Source organism: Nothobranchius furzeri, chromosome 10 (assembly GCF_043380555.1).
Source record: "Nothobranchius furzeri strain GRZ-AD chromosome 10, NfurGRZ-RIMD1, whole genome shotgun sequence".
Lineage (NCBI taxonomy): Eukaryota > Metazoa > Chordata > Actinopteri > Cyprinodontiformes > Nothobranchiidae > Nothobranchius > Nothobranchius furzeri.
In genome coordinates this window covers 59262456-59287704 of record NC_091750.1, presented here as the reverse complement: position 1 = coordinate 59287704, position 25249 = coordinate 59262456, and the positions used below count along the sequence as shown (strand labels likewise).

The following is a 25249-nucleotide window of genomic DNA, read 5'->3' as shown; positions in this document are numbered from 1 at the left end:
TATGCAAAAAAAAAAAAATGCCTCAAACATATAAGCACGAACATCACAGTTCACAACATGAGACTGCGATAGGGAGGCGGGGGTGTGGGGGTTGGGGGGTCGGGTGGGGATCCTGTTTCCCCTACGGGAGCAGCCCTGTATGGCGCTCAGCCAACTATAGCCACAGGTGGGAGGGAGATCTTGGGAGGAATGCAGAGCACATTGATTCCTGCAGGCTGATGACCTTGCTAGGCAGAAGTCCACAATCCGAAGGCGGGGGGGGTTCACAGCATCTGTCTGCATTCCTTCCTTCGTGGGGGTTGTTGTTAGCAGCTTGAAGGCTGCCTTGGTGTCAGGTTTGGATAACAAGACTTTGTTTGGGTCAGGCAGAGATAATTTTCCTCTCTGCCTTCAGTCTGTAACCGATCATTCAAGTCCTCCAGTGAAGCCAATTTAGGTTATAAACATCTCCACACCGTCCGGTGACCCTCTCCGAGATGACATCCATTTTGCGCACTAATACTGGTAACGCAGCTAGGACATTGTCCAGCTTACGTTTCACCTCGAGTAACGTCCCAGTCTGTGAGGCATCCGCCCGGGTGGTGCTTTCCATGGGTGCGGGTCGTCCTCCAATCGCTTCCGTCTTCCCAAATTTCCAGAAAACCAGATATCCTCCCACTCCAATACAGGATTGATTAAATTAAACAAATCAGCTGTGTTCATGATCTAAAACATGCAGGAAATGTGCTGGACCAGACTGCAGTGTCAGGAATGTCTGCTCTATTTTTTATTTTTTCCTTCGTCCAACAGACCGGACCGTCAACTCTGAAGTTGCAAGTGGAATATTCTGGCCACAGGGGTGGTTGGGGCTGGGGGGGGGGGGGGGGGTGCTTTGATTAACCCTGTAAAGGGTCATTTTTTTGCACATGCTGGCTCAGTGATTTCTTTTTAACATGAAAAAGTTGCTTAGTGTGTCCTTAATGCCTACTTTTATTTTTTATTTGCCATGCAGCAGAAATAGCAACAATGAACCAGTTTTAGAACATGTTACTGTCAGCCAACTAACTGATTTGAATGCATTCGTGGATTGGTTCGTGCAAAACACATTTGGATTGGTAGAAGGGTTCTATCTTAATTTGAAGTTTATTTTGAGATGCATCAATTCATTGTTTCCTTGTACTGATCAAATCGGACTCATTTCATTATTAGATGAAGCTTTACTGTCTTGAGGCAATGACTTAATTACACAAATGGGACATAAATGAACAAATGTATATGTATAAAGAAGGTTTCTCTTTTAGTGTTCAACTTTTCTTCCTTTCACATTGCTGATGCTTTGTGGAGTTTTCTTATTAGCGACACATTCTGTTAAAGTCAGCAATAAAATCTGATCATAAAAATCAAATGCATCAAACATAAATATTTAACTTTATTCATTATAGTTCATATCACAATTAGTTATTACCAGTTTGTCTTGAATATCATGGTAGATAGAGAGACATCAACAGCAGCAGGGCTCCTGCTTCATTAAAAAAAGATTGCATCAATGATACACCCCTCTTTTTTACGTGTGGAGTATATATAATTCCACTGTTTTTCTAAATTAGTCTCGCCCATCACTGACCTCTGTTTTTTTCCTCTGGAGATGATAAAATGTGGAAGTGAGCTCTCTAAGTTGTCCTGTAATAAATAAAAAAATAATCAAACACGGTGTTATGATCCAGCCTGACCTCGGTAGTCTGCTGAACTTCAGTCTTGCAGCTGCTCTTTTCCTCGCTGGAGTTTCAAGAAATCCATCTGTATTTGGGCTTGCAGCTCTAATCAGAAGGCCGTTTTTAAAATGCTGTAAAGTGTCGTCCACAGACGAACTGTAAAGCTCCAACGCTGACACACTTGAACACATATAGTTAAATTTAAAGCACTGAGTGCATCTCATTGTGAATTCAGTCTCAGTGGAGGTGGGCCCTCAGGTCAGGTCAAGCTGTGGCTCCTGCAGAGCAGAGTTGTGTTGCAGGCCACTAATCTCTCCTCCACAAGACTCAAAGGGCTTTGAAACAAGAAAGACCACTTAGCCAGCCCTGTCAGAAGATGCTTTAGTACTTTACCGTAGGAGGGAAAAGCCAGGGAGAGAGGATGAGGAGGTGGTCTATCTTTCCATAAAGATGAAGGATTACAGAGATTGTCAAAGATCTTATGCTGCTGTCAGAGGAGACTATAGCTTTAATGAATTGGATCTCATCTGGGCAAATGAAGTATAGGAGATTAGCTCCAGACTGTCAGCTTGTTTTCACTAAGCCTGTCAGAACAGGGTGGCATTTTTTTTGGTCATTCCCACTTAAAACATCCTCAGTTTTATCAAATCATAGAGTGAAGATAAGTTTCCAATCCGTCTCCTTTACTCATATTTAAAAAAATAAAAAAATAAAATCATTTTTCTATAAATCAACAGTATCTGTATTTGGGTGCCCCTTAAAGCGAAATTGTCTCAAGAAGCATGACAACCACTAAAGTGTCCATCCTAATGAGTGCATTTTGATAAATTTTTGTTATCAGCTTCTTCAATCGTTTTTTACTCGGGTGTAGGGAGTTAAGAGGTAGCAACTAAATCGAAGTCAGGAAGAAGAAATGACCACTCCTATAGATTTACCAAACAAATTCGACCCTTTAGGCCCTAGGCCTTTTGCTGCTGCACTTGTTTGGTTCTGGTTCCCGAAAATAAATTCGACAATCACATAAAGAAAATTCCCAAGGCAATAAAAAGCCACTTAAACTGCTTTAAGGTAATCAGACAGTACACCCTTCTATACATGCATGCATGCTCTGATATTCTCTCATATATCATACTGCGTAACTGTTTGGGCTCAAATCACACACACAAGTGCATTGGCTCATTATACAACCAAGCAATAAAAATTATGGACTGCTAAGCTTCAAAAGCTTTTGCAGGCTAAGCTCTTTAAAGCTAATGTTTAAATGTAACAACAACCTAGCACCTGAACCACTGAGTACATTCGTAAAGAGACAAAACAGCAACAGAGTCACCAGAGGAGCCATAAATAACTGCCAGATCCTCCATTATAGAACATCATTTGGAGACAGATATCAATTTCGTGCTACAGAGGTACTAAAATCTGGAACTCGTTACCAGCTGAGCTGAAGAACTTGTTTGCATGTACTGAGTTTACCTCCAAGGCTAAGTCGTGGCTGAGAAAAGAACATGATTGTGCCAATCTATAGTTATTAGTTAATGTGAGACACAGATTCGGAAAAGGGTAGAATGCCTTCTCCGGGTCAGGGATGAGGTCCTGCCCCAAGTGGAGGAGTTTAAGTATGGCGGCGTCTTGTTCACGAGTGAGGGAAAACTGGAGCGTGAGATCGATAGGCGGATTGGTGCTGCATCTGCAGTGATGCGGAGGTTGTACCTGTCTGTCGTGGTGAAGAGAGAGCTGAGTCAGAAGGTGAAGCTCTCGATTTACCGGTCGATCTATATTCCTACCCTCACCTGTGGTCATGTGCTTTGGGTAGTGACCAAAAGAACGAGATTGCGGATACAAGCGGCCAAAATGAGTTTTCTCCGAAGAGTGGCTGGGCTCTCCCTTAGAGATAGGGTGAGAAGCTCGGTCATTGGGGAGGGGCTCGGAGTAGACCCGCTGCTCCTCCACATCGAGAGGAGGCAGTTGAGGTGGCTTGGGCATCTGGTCAGGATGCCTCCTGGACGCCTCCCTGGTGAGGTTTTCTGGGCACGTCCAACCGGGAGGAGACCTAAAGGTAGACCCAGGACACGGTGGAGAGACTATGTCTCTCACCTGGCCAGGGAACGCCTTTGGATTCCCCCGGAGGAGCTGGCCCAAGTGGCTGGGGAGAGGGAAGTCTGGGCCTCTCGCCCCCGCGACCCGACTCCAGATAAGCGGATGAAAATGGATGGATGGATGGATGGATGGATGGATGGAGGGAGGGATGGATGGATGGAGGGAGGGAGGGATGGATGGATGGATGGATGGATGGATGGATGGAAGGATGGATGGATGGATGGATGGATGGAGGGATGGATGGATGGATGGAGGGATTGAGGGACACAGACCATAGATAAGTGAATGTGCTTGTTACATTTTATTTTCTCATGTTTTACTTCTGTTAAGACTGGCTTTTATAATATATTTCTCACTTTTTACTGTTGGATTAACTTTTATAATTTAGTTTAATTTATTATTGTGTCGGATCCTTTTTTTTGCATAAATTGGATGGTTTTAGTTTAGTATAGGACACCTCCTACTTTAACCTTTGTTTTTATGTTGTCTTAATATTGTTTTTAGTACTGTATCAGAAATTTTAATTGTTTATTCAGTTTTTTAATAGTGTTTTATTATTGTAAAGGAAAACTCAACCAGGGACACGAGTTGTAAATTAGCGCTAGCAATAACCTCTGAATGCGTCGCATCTGCTACATCCTGTACTATGCTGGACAGCAATGTCCCTGTCAAATATAGTTTGAATGAATTAATCTCTAGATATGTCACCAAAGCACTAAAGCTGGTTTATTGATACAGTTTGTAAACTGTTTTCTAAATAGCTCTCCTTTACATGCCTTTTTACTTCATGCCCGCTTTTATTCTCGGGTTCCTCTGTGATCCTCATGAGGCTGTTTCACTGTGGGTGCTGCGGAAGAGTTTTTGCCTGAATGCTGAAAGTCAGCCAGGCAAGGATGCACTTTAAGTAGAACAAGCAGAGAAAGAAAGAGGCGTATTAAAAGTACTGGCAAAGGAAAAAATGAGAAGACTGACAGGCGGTTACTGTCGCACAGATATCAAGAGGCACTCTGAGGAGGACAGAGAGCAAAACGCTAAAGCTGCAAACGCAGCATCAGGGAGAAAATGAGACGGTGGGTGGAAAAGAGACGGCGAGATGGAGAAAAGTGGCGAGGAAAGACAGCAGATGATTCCTCTGTACCTGTGGAGGAGATTAAAGGTCTGCATCCAGTATGATTAATGAGCTGGGCACTGATTGCTCATCCCCACTATCCGTCCATGAATAATCACCACAGCAGCACTCTCAAAGAACACGCATGAATTCCTGCCTGCGTGTGAGAGAGAATAAGTGCCTGTTTCAGAAAAGAGATGCAGGGGAGCTCCAAGTTTGTGCATAAAAGACGATAAATGAGCAGCATGCACCTACATTTAAATGAGATGCATTTACACATTTTGCATTTTAACACAGTATGCTTGGTTATTGACTGGTGGAAATAAATCTGCAGCTTGCCATTAATTCAGTGTTGGTGTGTTTGTTGATGTATTTACTAATAGCTACAGCCCACCTGCAGAGAGCAGCGCTCATAGCACGTGCAATTTGTGTGCACTGTGGGCTGCCAGTGGCAGCTCTGTCTCATGGCTTGTAGTACTCATGCCTACTGCTGCCAAAACTTTATTACACGTTTGAAAAACAACTAGTATTTGTTTTTATTTATTTATTCATGTAAAGCAATAAAACAACGCATATAAAATAAAACTTTTGAAAACATAAACAAATGTAGGTCTAAATGAAAAGTCGTTTCATAACTTAATTTGTATGAATCAGTTAACTTTCACTTTATACATCAAAGAAAATGTAATTTAAACAATGTACATTATTTTAAAATATAAACCTTAATTAATTATCTGCTTCAAAGAAGGTGGGAAGAAGTAAACTTGTTGAAATTCCACTCCTGTTGTATATTACATAAATCATACGGTGCATTCAACACAATACTAATAAATGCAAAGTTTACCCAAGCCAGGGACAGACACCCATATGTCCAGACAAAAGACTTAAAGTTCACAGTCATCATCACACACTGGTGAGATTACCATTTCTGCATTTACACATCTCACCCTGTGGAGAGCGGTGAGCTGCAGCAGTGGCTGGGCTCAGGAACGTTTTGGTGGTTTAACCCACCAATCCAACCCCTTAAAACTGAGTGTCAAGCAGGGAGGAACTGGGTAGTCCTTGGTATGACCCAACCAGGATTCAAACCCCCATCTCCCAGTTCCAGGGTGGATACTCTACCACTAAGCCACTCTACCACTCACCTTCCAAGATAGTTTCTTTATACACTTTTTAAAATGTGTAAATACTTGTACAATGCGTCAGCTCCTGCTCAACCTGCTTACATTTTTATTGTAAGGTGTATGAGACGTCGTGACTCGTGAGGTGGGGCAGACCAGTCATTAATCACAAGGCTGGTCCTGTTTTCTGATTGCATAGCAGAAATCTATGTTGATGTCTCCTAAAGGACACTGAAACCTTCCTGTTTAGACATCTTCACTCCTACAAATCTGTGTCAGTTTATTAGCTTTGCAGCAACCGGCAGTAAGGTTGAAGGCCGAGGAAACCAGCCTACTTACTGCGGCAGATGCTTCTCGCTCAGCGATGAGCTGAATGATTAATGCCTGAATATTAATTTACCAAACGAGATTGAATGAGACCGTTTTTTTCATGACAGGCAAATATGAATAATCGAGCGTGTTGAGCGTAATTTACATAGATGATACATGAAGGGAGGAGGATGTAGTTGCCACACACCTCACTCTGACGCTTGTCTACTGTGACAGAGACAAAGGGGTGGCCTTTTCCTAGCATCTAAAGTTTTACAGCCCAAAGCAAAGAAGACCTCATTCACAAAGCAGGTTTGTAGCTGTCATGCATGCGTGTGTGTGTGTGTGTGTGCGCGCGCGTGTGTGTGTGTGTGTGTGTGCTTTGAAGTTTCGTCTAGACATCAGATTAATACTCTCATCCATCCTCCTGACAAATCCAGGACTAATCCAGGGAAGAAGGTCACAGTAAACAAGCACACATGATACTTATTACAGCTCCAGGTAAAGTTTGTTATAATCATAAACCTGCTGACTGGTCTGTAATGTTTAAAAGCTGCAGAGGTTTGAGTTCAATTCAGATTTTGGTGTATTAATAGTTTTTTAAAATTATTATTAAATGACTCCAACTTTTATAATGCTTTTCTCTGCAGCAGCTCTTTGCCTGCTCATGCAAAGGTAGTTCACATGTTTTTCCTACTAATGTTACGTTTATTTATTAATTTATTTTGACCTCTTCCTAGGCTGCCACCTTACCGTGGTGGAGGGGTTTGAGTGTCTCAATGATCCTAGGTTCTAGGAGCTAAGTTGTCTGAGGCTTTCTGCCTCTGGTAGAATCACCCATGGCAAACAGGTCCGACTTCGGATAAGCGGATGAAAATGGATGGATGGATGGATGGATGGATGGATGGATGGATGGATGGATGCATGGATGGATGGATGCATGGATGGATGGATGCATGGATGGATGGATGCATGGATAGATGGATTAATTTTTTGGGATCAAATATTAACACTTTTTTATGCATGTATATATTTATGCAGTGATGTCCTCAACTATTTTTTTGGCATCATAAAAAAATTAGGAGAATTTTTGACTGGTTAAGCTCTGGCGCTCCTGTTTCAGGAAGAAGTTAGTCACAGGAGTGAGGAGAACATGGCAGGATTTGGAGTGTTGTTTTCTGATATTTGGACAGCTCACCTCTCATTGGCTAACAGCAACACGACTCTACCGCTGACTCTGTTTGACTCTTTAGCTACTTAATGTTGTGGCAACCTCCCCCAGCCTAAGCAAAGCTGAGCGGGAACTGCCTTTAGATTTGTAATCTGCCTGGGTCATCTGAGAACTAGAGAGGAGGTGGTGTGCTTCTCTAATTGCAGTTGCTACAAGTGCAAGTAATAAACCCAATAGACCTAGAATCAAATAGATTCAGCTGCTGCAAAATAAAGCCCAGGTATTTCCATATGATGCATCATAAGGATGTCACTTGACACTTTTATGTGTAAATAAACCCATTTCTGCAGTGTTTACGTCCCTAAAGTCCCCAAAAATAACTTGAGAGTGCAGTTTACTTTTCAGCAAATGTACTCACAGTATTCAGTGTTGATGCTTTGAACAGGTGATTTAGGTCTATTAAACTAAAGGTGAAGGGAATATTTCTGATACTTGGTGTCAAAAAGAATAATTATCTGCACAAATAATGAAAAGGCCATACAGCATTTTCATAATAAACCACAGAAAATCTGGCTTTATTCTACACTTTCAGTGGCTTGTTTGGATTTAAATGATGTACTAAAGCAGTAGGAGTTTTCAAATAAATTTGAGGCATGAAAAATAGGGCTAAACAGCTCTTAGAAATTATTTCAATTTTCATACTGTAGCTCACATTTTTAGAATGTGGAACCCACTGGTAGGTATTCCAACTATGCAGGAAACTATCAATTTGGATTTTTTTGTTGTATTTTACCCGCTGCTGTAGTAAATTGAGCATTCCCTCACAACAGCTGAGCTTCACATGAGTCCTCTAAAGCAAATCTGCTGCGTTTAACCAATAAGTCCCCAAATTCTGGAGGAAGAGCTCAACAGTTACACGGTTCTATATGTCGTTACATGTAGTGGTTAAAACTGCATAGATGACTCAGCAAACAATATTATTGTTTATTCTGAAAAAGTGATTTATGGACACCCATTCCCGCCACTCTGAGAAAAAAATAATAATTTGTATCTCATAATAATGAGATAATGTCTCGTTATGAGGTAGCTAATTCATAATTATTAGATAAAGTTAGATTTTTTACAGAGTGGCAGGAATGGGCTTCCATTCCAACATGGTAGGCTCATTCTAAGATAATAATTAACACGACTCCACACTAATGAAATTATATATATTCCAGTGAATAAATGATGTTTCGTACAAAATAATAATAGCCCTACATGGGGTGATCCCATCCATACACTATTAATGTTTATAATTATCATCTTTAAAAACTATAAAAATAAATTTGCAGGATTTATTCCTCTAAAGATTGGAAAACACAATTGTCTGATTTCAGCTAAAAGGAAACCCAATTTCCATAGAAAAAGATTAACACAAAATTATTAGTACTTATCATAAAAATTGAAGTAAATTTTTCTGTGTCTTTTGGTCTCACAGCTGTAAGATTAGCAGGAAGATTTAGGATATTAGGACGGCAGCAGGGATAATTTAATGGTGCCAGAGTTCATTTCAGAACTAGTCTATCGTAGAGAGCTAGTCATTTCTTCCTTTCTTTCTTTTAATGGTAAAAGTTTAAAGTGAAGCCAAAGTTTCCAAGTACAGTTGAATCTTATTGGGCAGCTCTGCGTAGACCGTGGACTGATAAACGCTTTAAAACACCTGTGCAGCAGCTCATCAGGCTCTGCAGTAGCCTGTTAATCACCTGCTGATTGAAATCAGGTGTGTTGAAGCAGAGTTAAAACCAGAACCTGCTGGATACTGGCCCTTGAAGCCCTGGTCTAAGATATCCATGTTGTAATAATTCCAAAAAAGCTGAATTTAAACCTGAGTCAGTGGCAAAACAATGTATTGAATTTTATGTTTTCAACTGATATAAGAACAATACTTTTTCTCATGTGGAAATTCATTCAGATCTTCAATTTGTTATTTCCACCTTTACCGAAATTCATTTTCCTGAGTATCACTGCATTATAACCCTGTTTTTAAAGATTATTCAGTCCTGCTTGCTTTTTTTATTGGTCCAATATTTTGGTCTAACTATAAACAAATATATAGCATAGAATGCACTGCATTTGGATATTTAGAGAATGTTGTTGTTTTTTTACACTGAACTGTTGTCTGATGTATATTAGAGTGTAACTGAAATATCAGTTCCGAATCAAAACAAACAACGGGTTTTCTTAAGCTCTGTACTCTAATTTTATCAGCCGGTATCCCACTAAACGATTGTCTTTTTCGACGGTTTTTAGTTTGGCCCTTCATCAATATGAAAATGAAGGAATGCTGCACAAAAGGGAGTCTTTAAAAAACCTGCAACCAAGGTGGAGATTTGCAAAATCTCAAATGGATATAAATAACCAGGGCTATGCGGTGTTGACCTATGACATAAATGCTGACATGTGTGATCTGTTTACACTCATTTGTTTTTACTGCTCAATTTAGAAGACCACGGGCTAAGAATGGCATTATAGACAGTTATTGTCTGCTATCTAGTTATTGCACATCCAAGGAATGCTTTTTGGCGTTGGCATGCCTATGAATGTGCTTCACTAGTTTCCGAGGTGGTGTGGACCCAAGCTTTATTTCCTGGATGGATGGGGGAGGATATATGGAATTACAATAATCCACCTACTTGTCTACACAGCTTTAATCTTCAAGCAAATTAGATTAACAGTTTTTTTTCCAAATGTAGGAAAACTGACCACATTTTTGCATTATTTAACATCCTTCACCTGAACTTCACATGATTTTTCTTTTACATCTTGATTCTGCAAGTTTCCCATGTCCTGTCCGGCCGTAAAGCAATCACAATTGATGTCAATTGGGTTAATCTCATGTAACAACATATAAAATGTTAGATTGATCACTTTACTATCAGTTAGAGGTTGCTGTTGTGTGAAGAGTGAACTTTATAGTCTTTCTCGCCAGCAGACTTTTAAACAGCTGCCTTTTTGGTCCTTCTTAAAAAAGAATCAATGCAAACTTTAGATGTTCATCTGAACAGTGGGCTTCTGCTGACTCTGCAAACCACACTGCTCCAGCTTCTCGTTGTGCATGAGTTTGTTCAATTGGAGCAGAGGTCTAGTTGAAATTCACAGTAACACCTGAAACCGTCCCTGCAAGCTGTGTCAGATCAATGCATTTCATCTCTCATCTGTCACATGGCACTCAGAGCCTATTCTGCCACCCAAAGTACTGATCTGCTGAGTTATAACTTTGGTGGACCTGGCTGTGTACGGTACCCAAGGCATTCTAAAATATCACCAGCAGACCAAGCTGTCAGTCTGGATATATCCATCACCAGGAGAGCTAGGTGAAACAGACAGCTAATATCCTGGGGACTTTTACAGCTGCTTTGGTCAAAGTCTGCATCGTGACAGGAGGCTTCCCACAAACATTTCAAAGCCTGTCAGCCATCTACTTCAGCTCTGTTTGGACAGTGAAATACTCTCACCTGTGGATGCTGAAATGAGCATGTGTTGTTAAACCGGCCTTATCACTGCTGCTCAGCCACAGGTCAATAAGGATTTGCTTCTTGTCATGCTGTAGCTTATGAAACCTTGTGTTGAAGAAGTGGAGGCAAATGTTGGTTGCAAATAGAATAAAGGGATGCAAGACATGAGAAACTTGTACCGGGAGATCCAGTGAGTTTATAATTTAGTGGCTCAGGTGAAGCAGACTTTAAAATTGTATTGGCAGTTTTACAAACTAGATAAAACTGTAGAAAGGACAGTTATTATTATTTTACATACATGCTAATAAGTAAAGTGAGTTTTAATGTGTCAAATGTCAGAATGTTGTGTACCACAAAATATGGACAAAATCCAAATTAAAAGATTTATTTTAAATTTGCATAATTTGGGGCTTTGTATGACCTAATAAAGTGTCTAAGCCAGCTGAAGTCCGGTTCACACAGAATCATTTCTCAAAGCATGCGAGACGTCACACATGGGGTGATTTTAATAACATTACACATGTAACAGGTTTAGTTGTACAGCGTGCTAAACACACATTACACACAAACCACTTTTAATCACTGCTCAGACGGGAAATCTGGCAAGATAAAATGTAACTTAGAAATAGAATTTAAATAAATAAATGGCAGAGGTGGAGCGAGGGGCACACTTCTGCCACCTCACTTTCTGAATGGCGACATAAAAACATATAAAAGACAGCAATCTTTTTTTTTCTTTCTCCAAAAATCAGACAAAGACAATCCAACATGTTTGAAAGCCTGGTTTTATGAATGAAGCGAGCCCAAGTGCTCTAAACACACCACACATGGTAAGATTATCTGGTAAGATTGTCTTTAGAACTGTTAGGGTAATCATGTGCATCCTTTTGATTATCAGAAGTGGAGAAGTTGGTCAAAAATCAACACAACTATCTGTAGTACAGCTGTGTGAACCAGGCTGGAGGTGTTCGGTTCTGGTTCTGTCAGACTATTAATGTTAAGGGGAACGGCTCTTAAAGCTTATTTTCAATGGGAAACACCATAAATATGTTTGACCCTTTCAGAACCTAGTGCGTTTCTACAAAAACAACTACTACATGTTATTAGATTTCTGTTAAATGTGTCTATCTTTGTGATCCTGAACAACCAACAGAAACCAGCAAAAAATGTGAAATTAACTGAATCAGCATATATTCCACTTAATAGGAGGAATGATATTTGGCTAGCTGTGTGTCTTCTGACATGAGATGTTTTTCTCACACTTGAAATCCTTCACCCCTGGACAGCTGTTGCTCCTCGCCCGGCCAGGAGTAATGGCATGGACACTTAGAAATGTATTAAGCTTGGCCACATCAGCACACTCATTCACTTGTGTAATTTTCAACTGTGCCTTTTGAAAATCCCCCTTTCTCCATATTTCTCCCCCCCCCCCCCCCCCCCCCCGTCCCCCCCCCCCCCCCGTCAACCCTTTACTCCATCAGCCACTAATCACTCGCCTCTCTCCTCCTGCAGAAGTCATCCAGCTGAGCCTTGCAGAGGACCAGCGAATCAGCCTCTCGGTAGTAACAGTGGGCCTCAGTGCGGTCCTCACCTGTGCCATCCAGGGGACACTGCGTCCACCAATCATCTGGAAGAGGAATGGCATTATATTAAACTTCCTGGACCTGGAGGACATAAATGTGAGTGTACATTGCTGTTGATGCTGATCTGAGGTGATGACAGTGATACTTGATTGTGGAAATCTCTATATTCCTTAAGCTTGACCAATTTTACTTTACTTCTTATTCTACCCCTGGGTGATTTGGATTTGGTTAAGAAAATAAAGAAAAAAGAGCCAAAAAAAAACCTCCCAATAGCTATATTACAGGTAGAGTAATGTAACATAAAAAGACCCACAGTGTCATTTTGTGGGTTGTGTCCTGAGCCGGCTATGAACCTCTGCTTTAAGTCCCAGCCACCCCAGAAACTGTTTTTCTACTGATCACATACCTGAGAGCTGAACTACAATGTAAAATATTACCATTATTACAGACTGTGCTGCAGAATATTCTCACTGACTCATAAAACACATGCTATTAATTGTGATGTTGCATAAAACCCTCTATTTTAAATCTGACTTGTCAGCCTAATTAATAGTTGGCCGATTTTAGCAGCAAGGGGGCACCGTGGGGAGGCTGTTTCAAATATAATTCAACATCACTCTATTAATAACCTTTTTCACATTTAAAATGTGTATTTCAGCTGGGAGTTGATAGAAGCTCCAGGAATTTCTGTTATTACTTCTCATGTGAATTTTTTAATTGTTTTAGTCTGCAGATACTTGCTCCTATTGTCCTCTACCTCATTTCCTCCATTAGCCACCGATAGAAAATAAATGGAGAAACACGTGGCCTAGAAAAGCCTCACAGATCTATGTCACACTGAAAATCAACAATCATGGACTCACCCATTTTGACTTGTGACGAGTTGTGTTGGTGGTGGTTTAGCATCCAGGAGAGAGCAGAGCATGGCTTGGCTAGTAGACGCCAACTTTTGCATTAGCAACTCCACAACATGGCAGAATTCCTTCACCCTTTTGTTATTTGTGGAGAAGAAACAACATTGCAAAGCAATTGGAGGCCGAGGATGAGTCATGTTGCTGTTAGCCAATCAGAGGCACGATGTTGGAGTATCAGGAAATAATAATGAATATCCTGCCCTTTTCTATCCCTCACTCCACGGAGTAACCTTCACTTCCTGAAACAGGAGCGTGAGAGTTGTTTTTCCATTGAAAGTGATTCACAAGGCATCCATTTATACCACAGCAAATGTATTGAAATAACAAGTCAACGAGAGCTTTACAAATAATCTTACAAAATCTCTGTTATTCACAAATCAGTTTGAGAATGTAGTCACAACACGTTCCCATAAACTCAGAGCTTAATGAACCCTGGAGCCATGCAACTGTTCAGACACATCTGCACAGGTGATGTCATTGGGGTCACCCTTCCCTTTTTTCACCATTACATCACAGTTCACTAATTGCGTGTTAATGGGCTGCATGTTGGTAAGCTGTGGTGATGAGCAGACAAACGATGCCGAGATCCGAGGTCAAAACCGAATGGAAACTAGTGACCGCTCAGGCCCCCTGAGCTCTGGAACATATGTAATGGATTTTTGCAGAGCTTACTGATCTGAGCACCAGCTTCATGCTGTCAAATCAAAGAATAAAACCTACATTTCTAAAATAATGGCAAAAAAGTGCTATATTTTTGCTGTTTAAGGATGTAAATATCAGATATTCTGTGTTTTTTTGTGTCAGATTGGCCAGTTTGGAGTATGAACAGTAGTGTCTTGTGAATAAAAGTTTCAAAACTCCAAAGGAAATTATGAAAATAAATCATTAAGTAACAAGACTAATAAATGAAAGTGTTTCTAAGGAGCTAAAGATGAACGTCCGATATTGATTCTTGGTTTTGTGCCTCATAAGGATGGGTGAAAATTAAATGTGCTGCCCGCATCTATTAGTCATCAATGAGGATAACTAATCACACCAACATGTTGACTGAAGTTATTTAACCGCATATAAATTTCCCATTACAAAACAAAAGTTAGATATAAATGTTAATGAGATATTTGATTTACGTCCCATTAATCATGCTGGTATTTAGTCAATCAAAGGTGTTACATGAGACTCCTAAACGGGTTTTAACCTTATTGGACACAAAACTGTTGTATTTAATCCCTTATTTAACATTGTTGTACCTCCGTTTCCGGTGTTTGGTTACAAGTTGACTTTAAACACCGTGTCTAACAGAGATGATGGGGTCAGACGAGAGGAGGGACATTTATTTCCTGTCAAAACATTTTCAGCGTTGTTTCCTTCTCTAGAACTGACCAGGGGTCTCGTTTATCAAGCTTGCTTACGCACAAAACGGGGTTGGAGAGCTGCGTTAGCAGTTTCCACGCAAACTTTGGGATTTATAAAAGAAAACATAGCGGGAAAATGTGCGCAACTTTAAGTTGACTAACGACATGGCTTACGCACATTTTGGACATGGAGAGCACCTGCAGTGCTGCTGCTGAGGAGGATAAAATCATGAATTCCAGCAGCATTAACACTTAGACCGCTTCGTGCGCACACAGAGCAAGCCCCCCCCACATGCACACACATACACACATACAGCCTGAAGCGCAGAATATGGAATGTAGAATATCAGCAGGGGGGCAGATTGTGACAGTGTGAGCGTCCTGTCACTGTGACCCGATTGATCATGTGCCCTGGCTACTTGGCCAAAGGGATGTCCATTTGGCTGACTGGTTAGCGAGTGTGACTCTCATCTGGGAGTCTGTAGATCGAATCCAGATCGGACCATTTTTTTAATATCCGCTGCAGATCTCTCTGCAGAACTCACAGCATTGATGGCTTCAGCAACGCTGTGCCACTCTGTGGATTTTCTCTTATTCGTTTTGCAAAAGCACTTCCTTTCATTTCTCCACCTCAGCCACAAGTACCTCAATTTATGCTTGACAAATAGCGCTTCCTTGATCTGCGGCCATGATCGAAATGCTGCAACAAGCCAGTTTATGTATATGCATGAGATCCGCAAGGCACGTTGCACTGACCATTTATGGCAGAAAGTGGGCGTGCTGAGTGCGGGATGTGATCCAGAAACGGCTGAGAACCTTTCTCATTAGTCTCTGATTTATAAAGCGGAGATTGCGTGAAGCTGTGCGTACTCCATGTTTTATAGGTCGCAAACAAATTGTTGTGATTTGGCGCTATATAAATAAACTTGAATTGAATTGAACAAACCTACTTGGCGTCAGTAAATTTCTTTGCTGAGCTAAAGTACGGTTTTAGTAAGGACTCTACACAATATTTTATAAATAAGATCCTTGAAGTTTTATTTAATTGTGGTTTTCCTGCATTTCAGCAAACAACCCACACACCTGTGAGACTCTTGGAGAGTCCTCTTCCTTTTTGCCCACATTCTACTTCACTGTGCTGCTTTTTTCTGGCCTATTTCTGTATTTTTCCTCTTTTCTTTCCTTTTAGCCTCCAAATATTTTGATATTTTACAAAAGTGAAACTTGTGAATATGTAACTCAGTTTGCTGGAAATGTGTGAACTAAAACTGAGTGAGATATGTAATGTTTTGGGAAATTAACTGAATTCTATCCAGTTTCTTAATAAACTGAGACATACAAAACTGATTTACCTTAAACATCCATCCATCCATCTTCTTCCGCTTTGCTGGAGTCGGGTTGCAAGGGCAACAGCCTAAGTTGAGAGACCCAGACTTCCCTCTCCCCAGCCACTTGGGCCAGTTCTTCCGTGGGAATCTCAAGGTGTTCCCTGGCCAGGCGAGAATTCCTCCAACTTGTCTCCCTTCAGGTCTCCTCCCGGTTGGATGAGCATCCTAATCAGATGCCCGAGTCACCTCAACTGGCTCAACTCAATATTTTAAACCTGTTTAATGTTAAAAATAAATAAAAATGTTAATATTAAAAACCAGAGGTTGTCTGCATCAAAAGAGCAATTTACACATAAAATATTATAAAACATGAAATTAACAGTGTTAAATTCAAAATTATTACTCCACTTTTTCCCTTTAGGGTAAAAATAACCGTTAGCAGTCTTGACCTCTGCGCAGCGGCAGTGTCCATCTCAGAGCGGCCCATATGTCAGATCTCATGCTTTACTTGTAACTGTCTCATTTTACTGCCGTATTAAAGTCATAACCCAAACGGCTCATTCATTTTAATTGTCTCTGGCCGCCATGTCGGACCTCTTATGTTAATAGTAAATTCTGGATTTTAGCTAAGTGCTCATCATCCACCCAATGAGAAAAGTCCTTTTCTCGTCGTAAAGCATCTCCCTGTTAGGTCACGTTATATTCTGGAGTTGTAAAGAAATGGTTTGCAGCTTTAAGACATTTGCTTTCAGAATCATGACAGTGCTGCATCACGGCATGTGCTCGACCACTTGGTGGGACAGCAAATATTTAATGCCTTAATCCACCCTAAGTTGGGTCTGGAACTCCCCGGTGAATGCCTCATGCTGCACCAACAACACCGGCTCCATTCATCAGCCTAATGGGCTTTATATTTTTAACCCTTGCCATTTATCAGGCTGAGGCAGCGTGATGAGGGGAGGGAGAGGGATCAAACTCCCAAATGCCTGCTTCAGCTCTACAGGGAAACCGTTGATTCATGGTTTCTCTTCCTTCTCCCATCACTCTTTTTCTCTTTTGTCTCATCCCGTCATTCCCTGCTGTTGTGAGCCTCCTCTTCCTGCTCTTTCCAAGCATCCTTACATATTCTATCAAGCTACCCTCATCTTGTTCTTGCTCCCTGTGGATGCTTCCAGCTCCCAATTATTTACCACCATTCTCACTCCTGCACCCGTGTCCTTCTTTTCCCATCTACTTGCTCCTCTTTTATAATAATAAAAAAAAATCCTCTCCTATCTCTTTCCTATATTACAGGACTTTGGGGATGATGGCTCCTTGTACATCACCAAGGTGACAACGATACACATGGGGAACTACAGCTGCCATGCCTACGGCTATGAAGACCTCTATCAAACACATGTGCTGCAGGTGAATGGTCAGTAGTGGCTCCTTTCTTTTTTTTTTACCCCCCACCAATAAAACAACAAAAAAGTTTCTGCAGCTCTATATTTCTTCTTTTGCCTTAAAATAATCCCCAACGATCTTTCATGCAAGGGTTTTGCACTCCAACAGTTTTAAGCAATCATCTTGTGCAATACGGAGCACATAGAGAATGAGAATTTTTCTGAAAGGTGCAATTTGTAGGAATTATCATATCATTTTTACATCTAAATCATTCAGCTGAGGTCTAACTGCAGTGGAACTGCAGTTCTTTGGTCTGATTTCCTCATTATTATTGCTCTACAGACCCCTCATCTAGCCCTGTTCTGAGGAGACTCTTGAGAATGAGCTGTGTTTTGGTACTGTCTCTTTAAATCTGGAGAAGGAGCTGCAAAGTCCGCCCCCTTCCACAGAGCAGACCTCGTTTTTACGGCGAAATATGGATTTAATAAATGTGAATACAAACAAATTCAGGAGCAGGATCAGCGCAGTTTCGATATCAACAATGGGGCAAACTGGATGCACACACACAGCAATGGCACAGGGGTGGGGTAGGGGGGTTTAGAGAACAGTAGGCGTGAGTAGAAGCTCTCATCGGAAATTCTCGCCTGTTGTGAACAGAGGAGGAGCGGACAGTGCACGGAATTCATGAGCGATCCACTTCGTGGCGCTTCTCAGAATATGTGCTCTTGGCTTCACTTCACACATACACTACACTGTAATATCGAGTTGTTGGCATTTAAAAAAGTAGATTGAGATATTTTCAGAGCTATTTACATTTAATTCACCATTAGCATTATTAGCTCAATGTTAGCCTCAAGCCAGCTTCACTTGATGTTAGAGTAGCCGTGGCTTCTTAGGGGCACAAGAAATAACCGAGTCACTCGTGTTTACTGGCTTTGAAAGAATAAAGAAAGAAAAGGATCTTCTTTAAACAACTCTGGAGCTTTTTGCCTGCTGGTGTTGAATCACAAATGTGGTGCTGCAGAGTTAGTTTGCAGACTCAGAAACACTTTGGGCTCACAGATTGTAAACAGTGAATACGTCCCTCTTCAGCTTTTTTGGGGGGGAGAAACCTGACGTCTGTTGTATTGTAACCTTCCTTCCAACATGACTGAGACATTACAGTTTTGTGATTATTTTACTGTAGAAATCTTCATATTGCTTAAACTACAACAACAAATGTTAGTTTAATATGAATCAGGAGGGTTGGAGCACTAAAATACCACAATTATTTATTATGTATTATTTATCTGATGCAAAAGGAAGAAACGTTTCAACATGAGTTAGTTTAATGTCTTCAGTTAAGTTAATCAACATTCATGACACATAGATATGAAAACATATTCCTACAAAAGAAGGTATTTTCCCCATGAAACACAACATGAATGGTTTTGTCAATACTCAAAAATTTTCAAGTCCAAATCTACTTTGCAACTCGTCAGTGGAGCTCTAAAATACAGCCAGGGTCATGATGAACTATGGTGAGCCACAGGTTTTACAAGATGCATCAACTCCCCTTCAGTCTGTGCCATAAATCGAGTTGCTGTCTTCTGTATTTGTGGAAAGTTGAACATTTGTGCACACGAGTCCCTGCTGAGCAGTACTGCAGAAGTTTTAGATTCGATTCCCTTCCATAAAGGATGGTGTTCAGCTGAAATGCCTCACACGAGGGATAATGCCAGAGCGCCGTTTGCTGTGGACTGAGCTGCTCCAGTGAGAATCGTTCTTTGAGTTTGTCATCATCGATAAGATTAAAATCACATCCTAAAAGGGATTTTCATTTGTTATTGAGCAATAGTAAATATTTGTTTTGTGTTTTTAAGAAGCAAAACACATGTCAAGGAGTAAAAAACACCTTTTGAACTCATTCTTCAGCAGTGGATAAATTAGTAGATATAAACTAAGGAGAATTTTTCATAATTGAAGAGAGTATCTGATTTAATCGGGCTTTCCTCTGGATGGGTAAGCGGCGTGTAACATAATAGATGAGTTCTCCCAGAGACTGGAGGTCTTGTAGAGAGGAATCAGCAGCAAAGAAGTTGCAGCAGGTCCTGCAAGTTCACAAAATCTTTGAATTGCATGATCATGCATGATTTTGCCAGTTCATGCGATGACAGGCAAAAAGAAAGAAGGATGCATGTCAACAAAATGTCTCTGGGTTGTTTTCTGTTCTTTTTACCTCAGCCATTCATTTACAAGTTAAACTACAGGAAATCTGCATTTGCCTTTTATTTTGAAAATTGCCAGATGTTTGACTTCCTGTCCGGCCCAATTCGAATTCCTGAAGCGTACATTTAGCAGAGCGATACAACACTACGATCTAAGATGCACCGCTGGTGGAAATGGACCTCATCAACTATAATGGCCGCCATTAAGTGCACATTATGCTCCATGCTTACACATCCAGTGGAAAGCTGGGGTAACTTGTGCTAGCTGCCCATGTTAGCTTATAATTATGTGACCGTTCTAACTGGGAAACTTACTGAAAAAAATCATAGTGGAAGAATTTTAAATCCACTACACCAGTAACAGGAAACCAACACTTAGTTGATTCTCTTTCAATTAAGCAAAGATTGTTTGGCTTTTCTGAGCCACTAATTCAAAAAGAAATAATGCTGCGTTTCAGACTAAACTAAGAAAGGAGTTGGAGTGATACAGAGGGAGTCATCCAAACAGAAAAAATACACCCAGGGAGGAGGTTATCTGTAGAGGGTAATTACCAAATGTTTGTTTTGGGTATTCAAGGTATTTCTAAAAAGACAGGAGGAGGTGAGATAAGGTAGAACGGAGTGGAGCCAAGTGCCACATTATACTAAGTGGGTGTTTGCATTCTGGTTTGCTATTAAAGCAATATGGGCTCTAGAGGATAATGACAAAGTATTTTCTGCTTTGACTGTGCAGCCAGAGTTGATGTAAAGTACTAACTATGATGTGTTTAAACTCAAGTGTCATGCTGGTGCTGTTAGATAAATAAATGCAAAATAAACATGAAAAATAAAGAAAATACAAGGTGATGATTGAATGAAATATACGACTGCCATGACAGCAGAAACATCACCATTTAAATCTTAAACGAAAGGAAAGAAACATGGCAGGGCATCGGTAATGACGTAGCTGATGCTTAAGTGGTTCTAACAGTTTAACTTTTAGTTTGCTTTTATTGTGTTGTGCTTATTTCCTCAAAGAACTATTGATACCCATCGTGGTAAATATGTTTCTGTGGAATGAGAAGAACTTGAATTTGAAAGTACTTCAAGTCATTGTCCTGTTAAAGTTTTAAAAGGCAAATGGACTTCTTTATTCTGTTGAAGATGTTTTGCTTCTTGCACAAGAAGCTTGATCAGTTCAAAATGACAAGTACCAAGTTTCCACCAAACCTGTCTCCAAAGTCCGACTCCGGTCTGGATCCAGACCCAGGTGATGCTGCGCAACGTGATGATGTTTATTACGTAACCATGGCAACACAGACCTTAGGCACATGTAAGATACAAAGTTGATGAAGTTCAATTTAAGATAAACATCACCTGTGGGCTAAAAAAGTTTTGTTTGTCATTACACTGCAAAAGGGAGGACGATGGAAATGGCATGTCGGGGTCTGCGTTGAAACATATAGAATAAAATAATTATGAATAATTCAGTAAAACGACTTTGGGTTTATAATTAAACTCAATCTTCACCTTCTCCATCCAATTAGGCCAGAAACCCATGACCAGCTACTAATAACATCCTGATGGATCGTCTTCATACAGACGGAGCAATTATAAGAGCCTGGCTGCTCATTTCCTCAAACTAAAGGATAAAACATTTCTGAACCCATAGAAGTAGAGATTTATGAGCTACTACAGCAATCAATTTCCCTCTGGGATTAATAAAGTATTTTTGAATTTGAATTGAATTTGAATTTGAATTGATTTTGTTTTCTTTAATTTAACCTGTTTGTAAACCTTTCCCTCATGTGTGATTAGCCTCCATTTAATCATAGTCTTCCACTCAGAGAATGCCACTGCGTCCAGCAGGCTTTATCGCCGGACCAGGGCCGTAATGATGCCCATCCCAGAGCTCACGGATCCTTGTTATATGAGAATGTATTTTACAGTGTAGTGTGACATCCCTGAGCCTGCTGTGAGTGTGTGTGTTTGTTTTTTATCCCCCCCCCCCCCCCCCTCAGGAGTTACGACCCACAGTGAAGCGGTAGACAATTATGTCTTCCCTCGTCCCTCTCCTCAGTCCCTGTTCATGCATTTTCTTTTGTGTCCAGTCCCTCCGGTGATCCTGGTTTACCCGGAAACGCAGGCCCAGGAGCCGGGTGTATCTGCCAGTCTCCACTGCTATGCCGACAGCATTCCGAATCCAAAACTCCTCTGGCTGAAGAATGGCATGGACCTGCAGCTAAGCTCCTCCACCCAGCTTTCTCTCATAGGTGAGGGGGGGTTGATTATTTCAGGATGTGCCATCAGCAGAATGTGTTTTAGCCAATAGTTGATTTTTTGTAAAACACAGCGCTACATACCAGCAGGACTGCAGGGTGTGAGCACAAGTCTATACAAACCAAACTGTCTGTGAGATGTAAGAACAATGGTAACACCAATGTGGGGCTCGATCGAAGTCTTGTTTTATTATTGATGTCTCACTTTTTCAGCAGATGCATGTTGTGCTTTTCACTGGGAATGAACAAAAGCAGGACTGCTCTCTTCAAATGTGTTTTTCTAGCTCTGCTGATGTAAGCATACCTAAAATTAAACGAAGCAGAGATCAAGGGAGCAGACGTCACCTAATTATCAAATGTAAAATATTTTTACTAGATGTATTTAATCAGGGATAATGGAGCCTACTTTTCCTTTTATTGCCTAAGTCTCATTAAGTAGAGTTTATTTGCAGCGAGTGGATCATTACCTTTGGTAATAGCGAGCTATCAACCCATAAACAATCAAACTGGGGAGTTTCTGCAAGGTTCAAGGGCACATAAACACTGCAACGGCCATGCTTTCCGATTTACGAACTCAGGAGGAGCATCAGCAGGCCTACATACAATTAAATATTCAGAGAATAAGATAAAGTATTCCTGATTTGTACTCTCTCACCGTGGGAGTGATCAAAGCCCGGAGGGGATGTAGCTCCATTTCATTTTACACAAATCTCTTAGAGATTGTATTACAGAGGTGTGTTCAAATGTTGACTGTAGATTTCTGTAGTCGGAACCTGAGGTGTTCAAAGTGTGAGACAAGTCCCCTCAGGGGGGCTCTCAACAGTTTCAGGGCAGTCTCAGGAAATGGAGGTGTGGAGACGTTTCGGCAGAAAAATACATTAAAATAATGCAGAATGTTCAGAACCTTCAGTTTTGGAGGAAATTTAAGTTTTGGTACCCAGATAGAAACCAATAATCCAACCAGACAAATCATTTAGACTTTACTATAGAACTCTGTCCTTCAGTTGTGTGTAATGAGTCTGGCTGTATTGATGGATGTGTTTGGAATTAATCACCATAGTTATGGTCCCAAATGACATGCAGAAGCTAAGAAAAACCAAAAGAGACACTTCTGAGTTTAGTTTTTTTTTAAAGGCGTGAGTGACTAAAACACATTTTTTTCATGTTTTTTCTGATTAGAATCAGTCACTCTTGAGTTTTTCATGCAGGCTGAACATGAAAATGGTCTATATTTATCTGCTGCATTGGCTTCTGATAGAAAATAATCAATAAAAATCCACACATGTCACACCGTGAATTAGCCTTCATGGACTCACTAATCTTGACTCACGATGGGGAAGGCTGTTATTGTTCTAAAGTCCGGGAATCGGCAGCGAACGTCTCGACTAGTTTAAGCTAACCGTTAGCATTGGCAAGTTCACTTCACAGCAGAAGTCCTTTAGGCTTGTGTTATTTGTGGAGATAAAACATCGACGTTGCAAGTTAGTAGAGTCTGGGCAAGACGTCCAAGTATCAGGAAATAAGGCTCCAAATGTTGTCGTCTGAAGCTCAGCTGTGGCAGACTTGGCCTGCTGAGCCATGGGTTTGTGAGCTTTTTTGGGCCCTGAGTACTGCCTGCAAGGCATTAATTCCTTATAGAGACCACTGCAAATCTGTTGATTAAATGAGTAGGTCACTCCTTTAAAAAAAATTAATAAACAAAAGCTCCACCTAAAGTAAAGCTAAGTGTTTCAGTCCTGACATGTCTCTGATCTAAAGAATGTCTGAGTTCTGACAGCCAATAGTCAAGTAAAAAGATAACAGCGTGGACATAAAAAGAAATTGTTTACACCTGTCAGAGAATGAATTGAATTTCAGATAAAACTGCACACTTTAATTCTTGGCTGGAGCATTTTCAGCTTTGATTACAGCAGCAAGTTGCATTTGTTTCCACAGGAAATCATCCACTAAGATTGTGGGCAAGAGTGGCAGAGGAGTTAGGTTCCCGCCTTGTAACCAGAGGGTTGCAGGTTCATGCCCCACTCAGTCTGTCGCAGTCGTGTCCTCGCTCAAGACTCACTGGTGGTGGTCGAAGGCACCAACAGCGCCAGTGCGCCCCAGGGTAGCTGTGGCCACAGTGTAACCCATGATCCCCAACGTGTGAATGTGTATGCATAGGTGATTGACTGATCAGTTGTAAAGAACCCTAGAAGGAACTAAATACATGCAGGCTGTTTACCATTCAATAAGATTACACATCCCAAATTTTCCCAGTGGGATCTCACTGAGCAACACATTCTCACACTAGAAGCATCGAAAAATGATTATGGGTGACCAAGTGTTTGTTTCCGACGCGTTGGGAGCCCCAGAGCATCAATTTCCGACTGCTGCGGTAAAATGGCAATTTCACCGAATTGTGACCTTCCCCTCACCCCCATCCGAATCTTAACCCTCTTGCACATGTAAAAATGTGTTTCTATTAGAACCGTCCCTCACCAGCATGGTTGACAGGAAGTTTAGAATGAAAAACTGGGTTAAGGTTAGGATGTCGGGGGGGGGGGGGGGGGGGGGGGCTGTTAAATAGCAAGATTTTAGGTGTTAAATGTTGGTTAAATGTGCGTTTTACCGCGGGCGTCGGAAAACGCTTGGTCACCCATCGTCATTTTTTGACACTTCGGCTATGAGAATGTGTTGCACTGAGGTATTTTATTAAAATAATACCTGAACTTGTAATGAAATTAATTCTTCATACGGTTTCGTTTTGAGTGGTTTCGACTAATCGAAAAGTTCAAAATCTAATTTTAGTTTAATCAATGTCCTTAATTGTGTTTTCTTGATGCAAACAGACAATTTCACCTTACTTGAACAAAAGATTGTTTTCTATGAATACACAATGTGCCTAACGTGGGTAGTTTACAAATGAGAAGCTACTGTCTAATAAGGGTGACAAACAATTTCTACTGCAGAACATTTTTTTCTTTTTTTTGGCCTAATGTTAGATAATTCTGCCAAGTATAAGAAAACAATTACTTTAATAAAATCTTGTGGCAGAATAAAAACTGAGTCAAGTCATGAAATAAAGTTCTGCATTTACACTGTCACATGTGATTATCTTTATTTTACATATTCTTCCTTTCTGAGGCTAAGCCAAATTGAAAAACCTGTTAACTGAATGACATGTTATAGAAATTGAGCAAAAAGAAACTTTAAAATATCAGGAAAAAAGGATTTGCTGATTTTTAACTCTTGCA

The 25249-nt window shown here is 40.7% G+C and overlaps 1 protein-coding gene across 1 annotated transcript in view; it reads left to right on the top strand.

Annotated features, from left to right (window-relative positions):
• The window catches only part of fstl4 (follistatin-like 4), a 251981-nt gene that overhangs the window by 200694 nt on the left and 26038 nt on the right, over window positions 1-25249 (top strand). The window contains exons 7-9 of the mRNA XM_054730744.2: window positions 12507-12673; window positions 17465-17585; window positions 21852-22013. Of these exons, the coding sequence (XP_054586719.1) occupies window positions 12507-12673; window positions 17465-17585; window positions 21852-22013 (450 nt within the window). The remainder of the gene's footprint in view (window positions 1-12506; window positions 12674-17464; window positions 17586-21851; window positions 22014-25249) is intronic.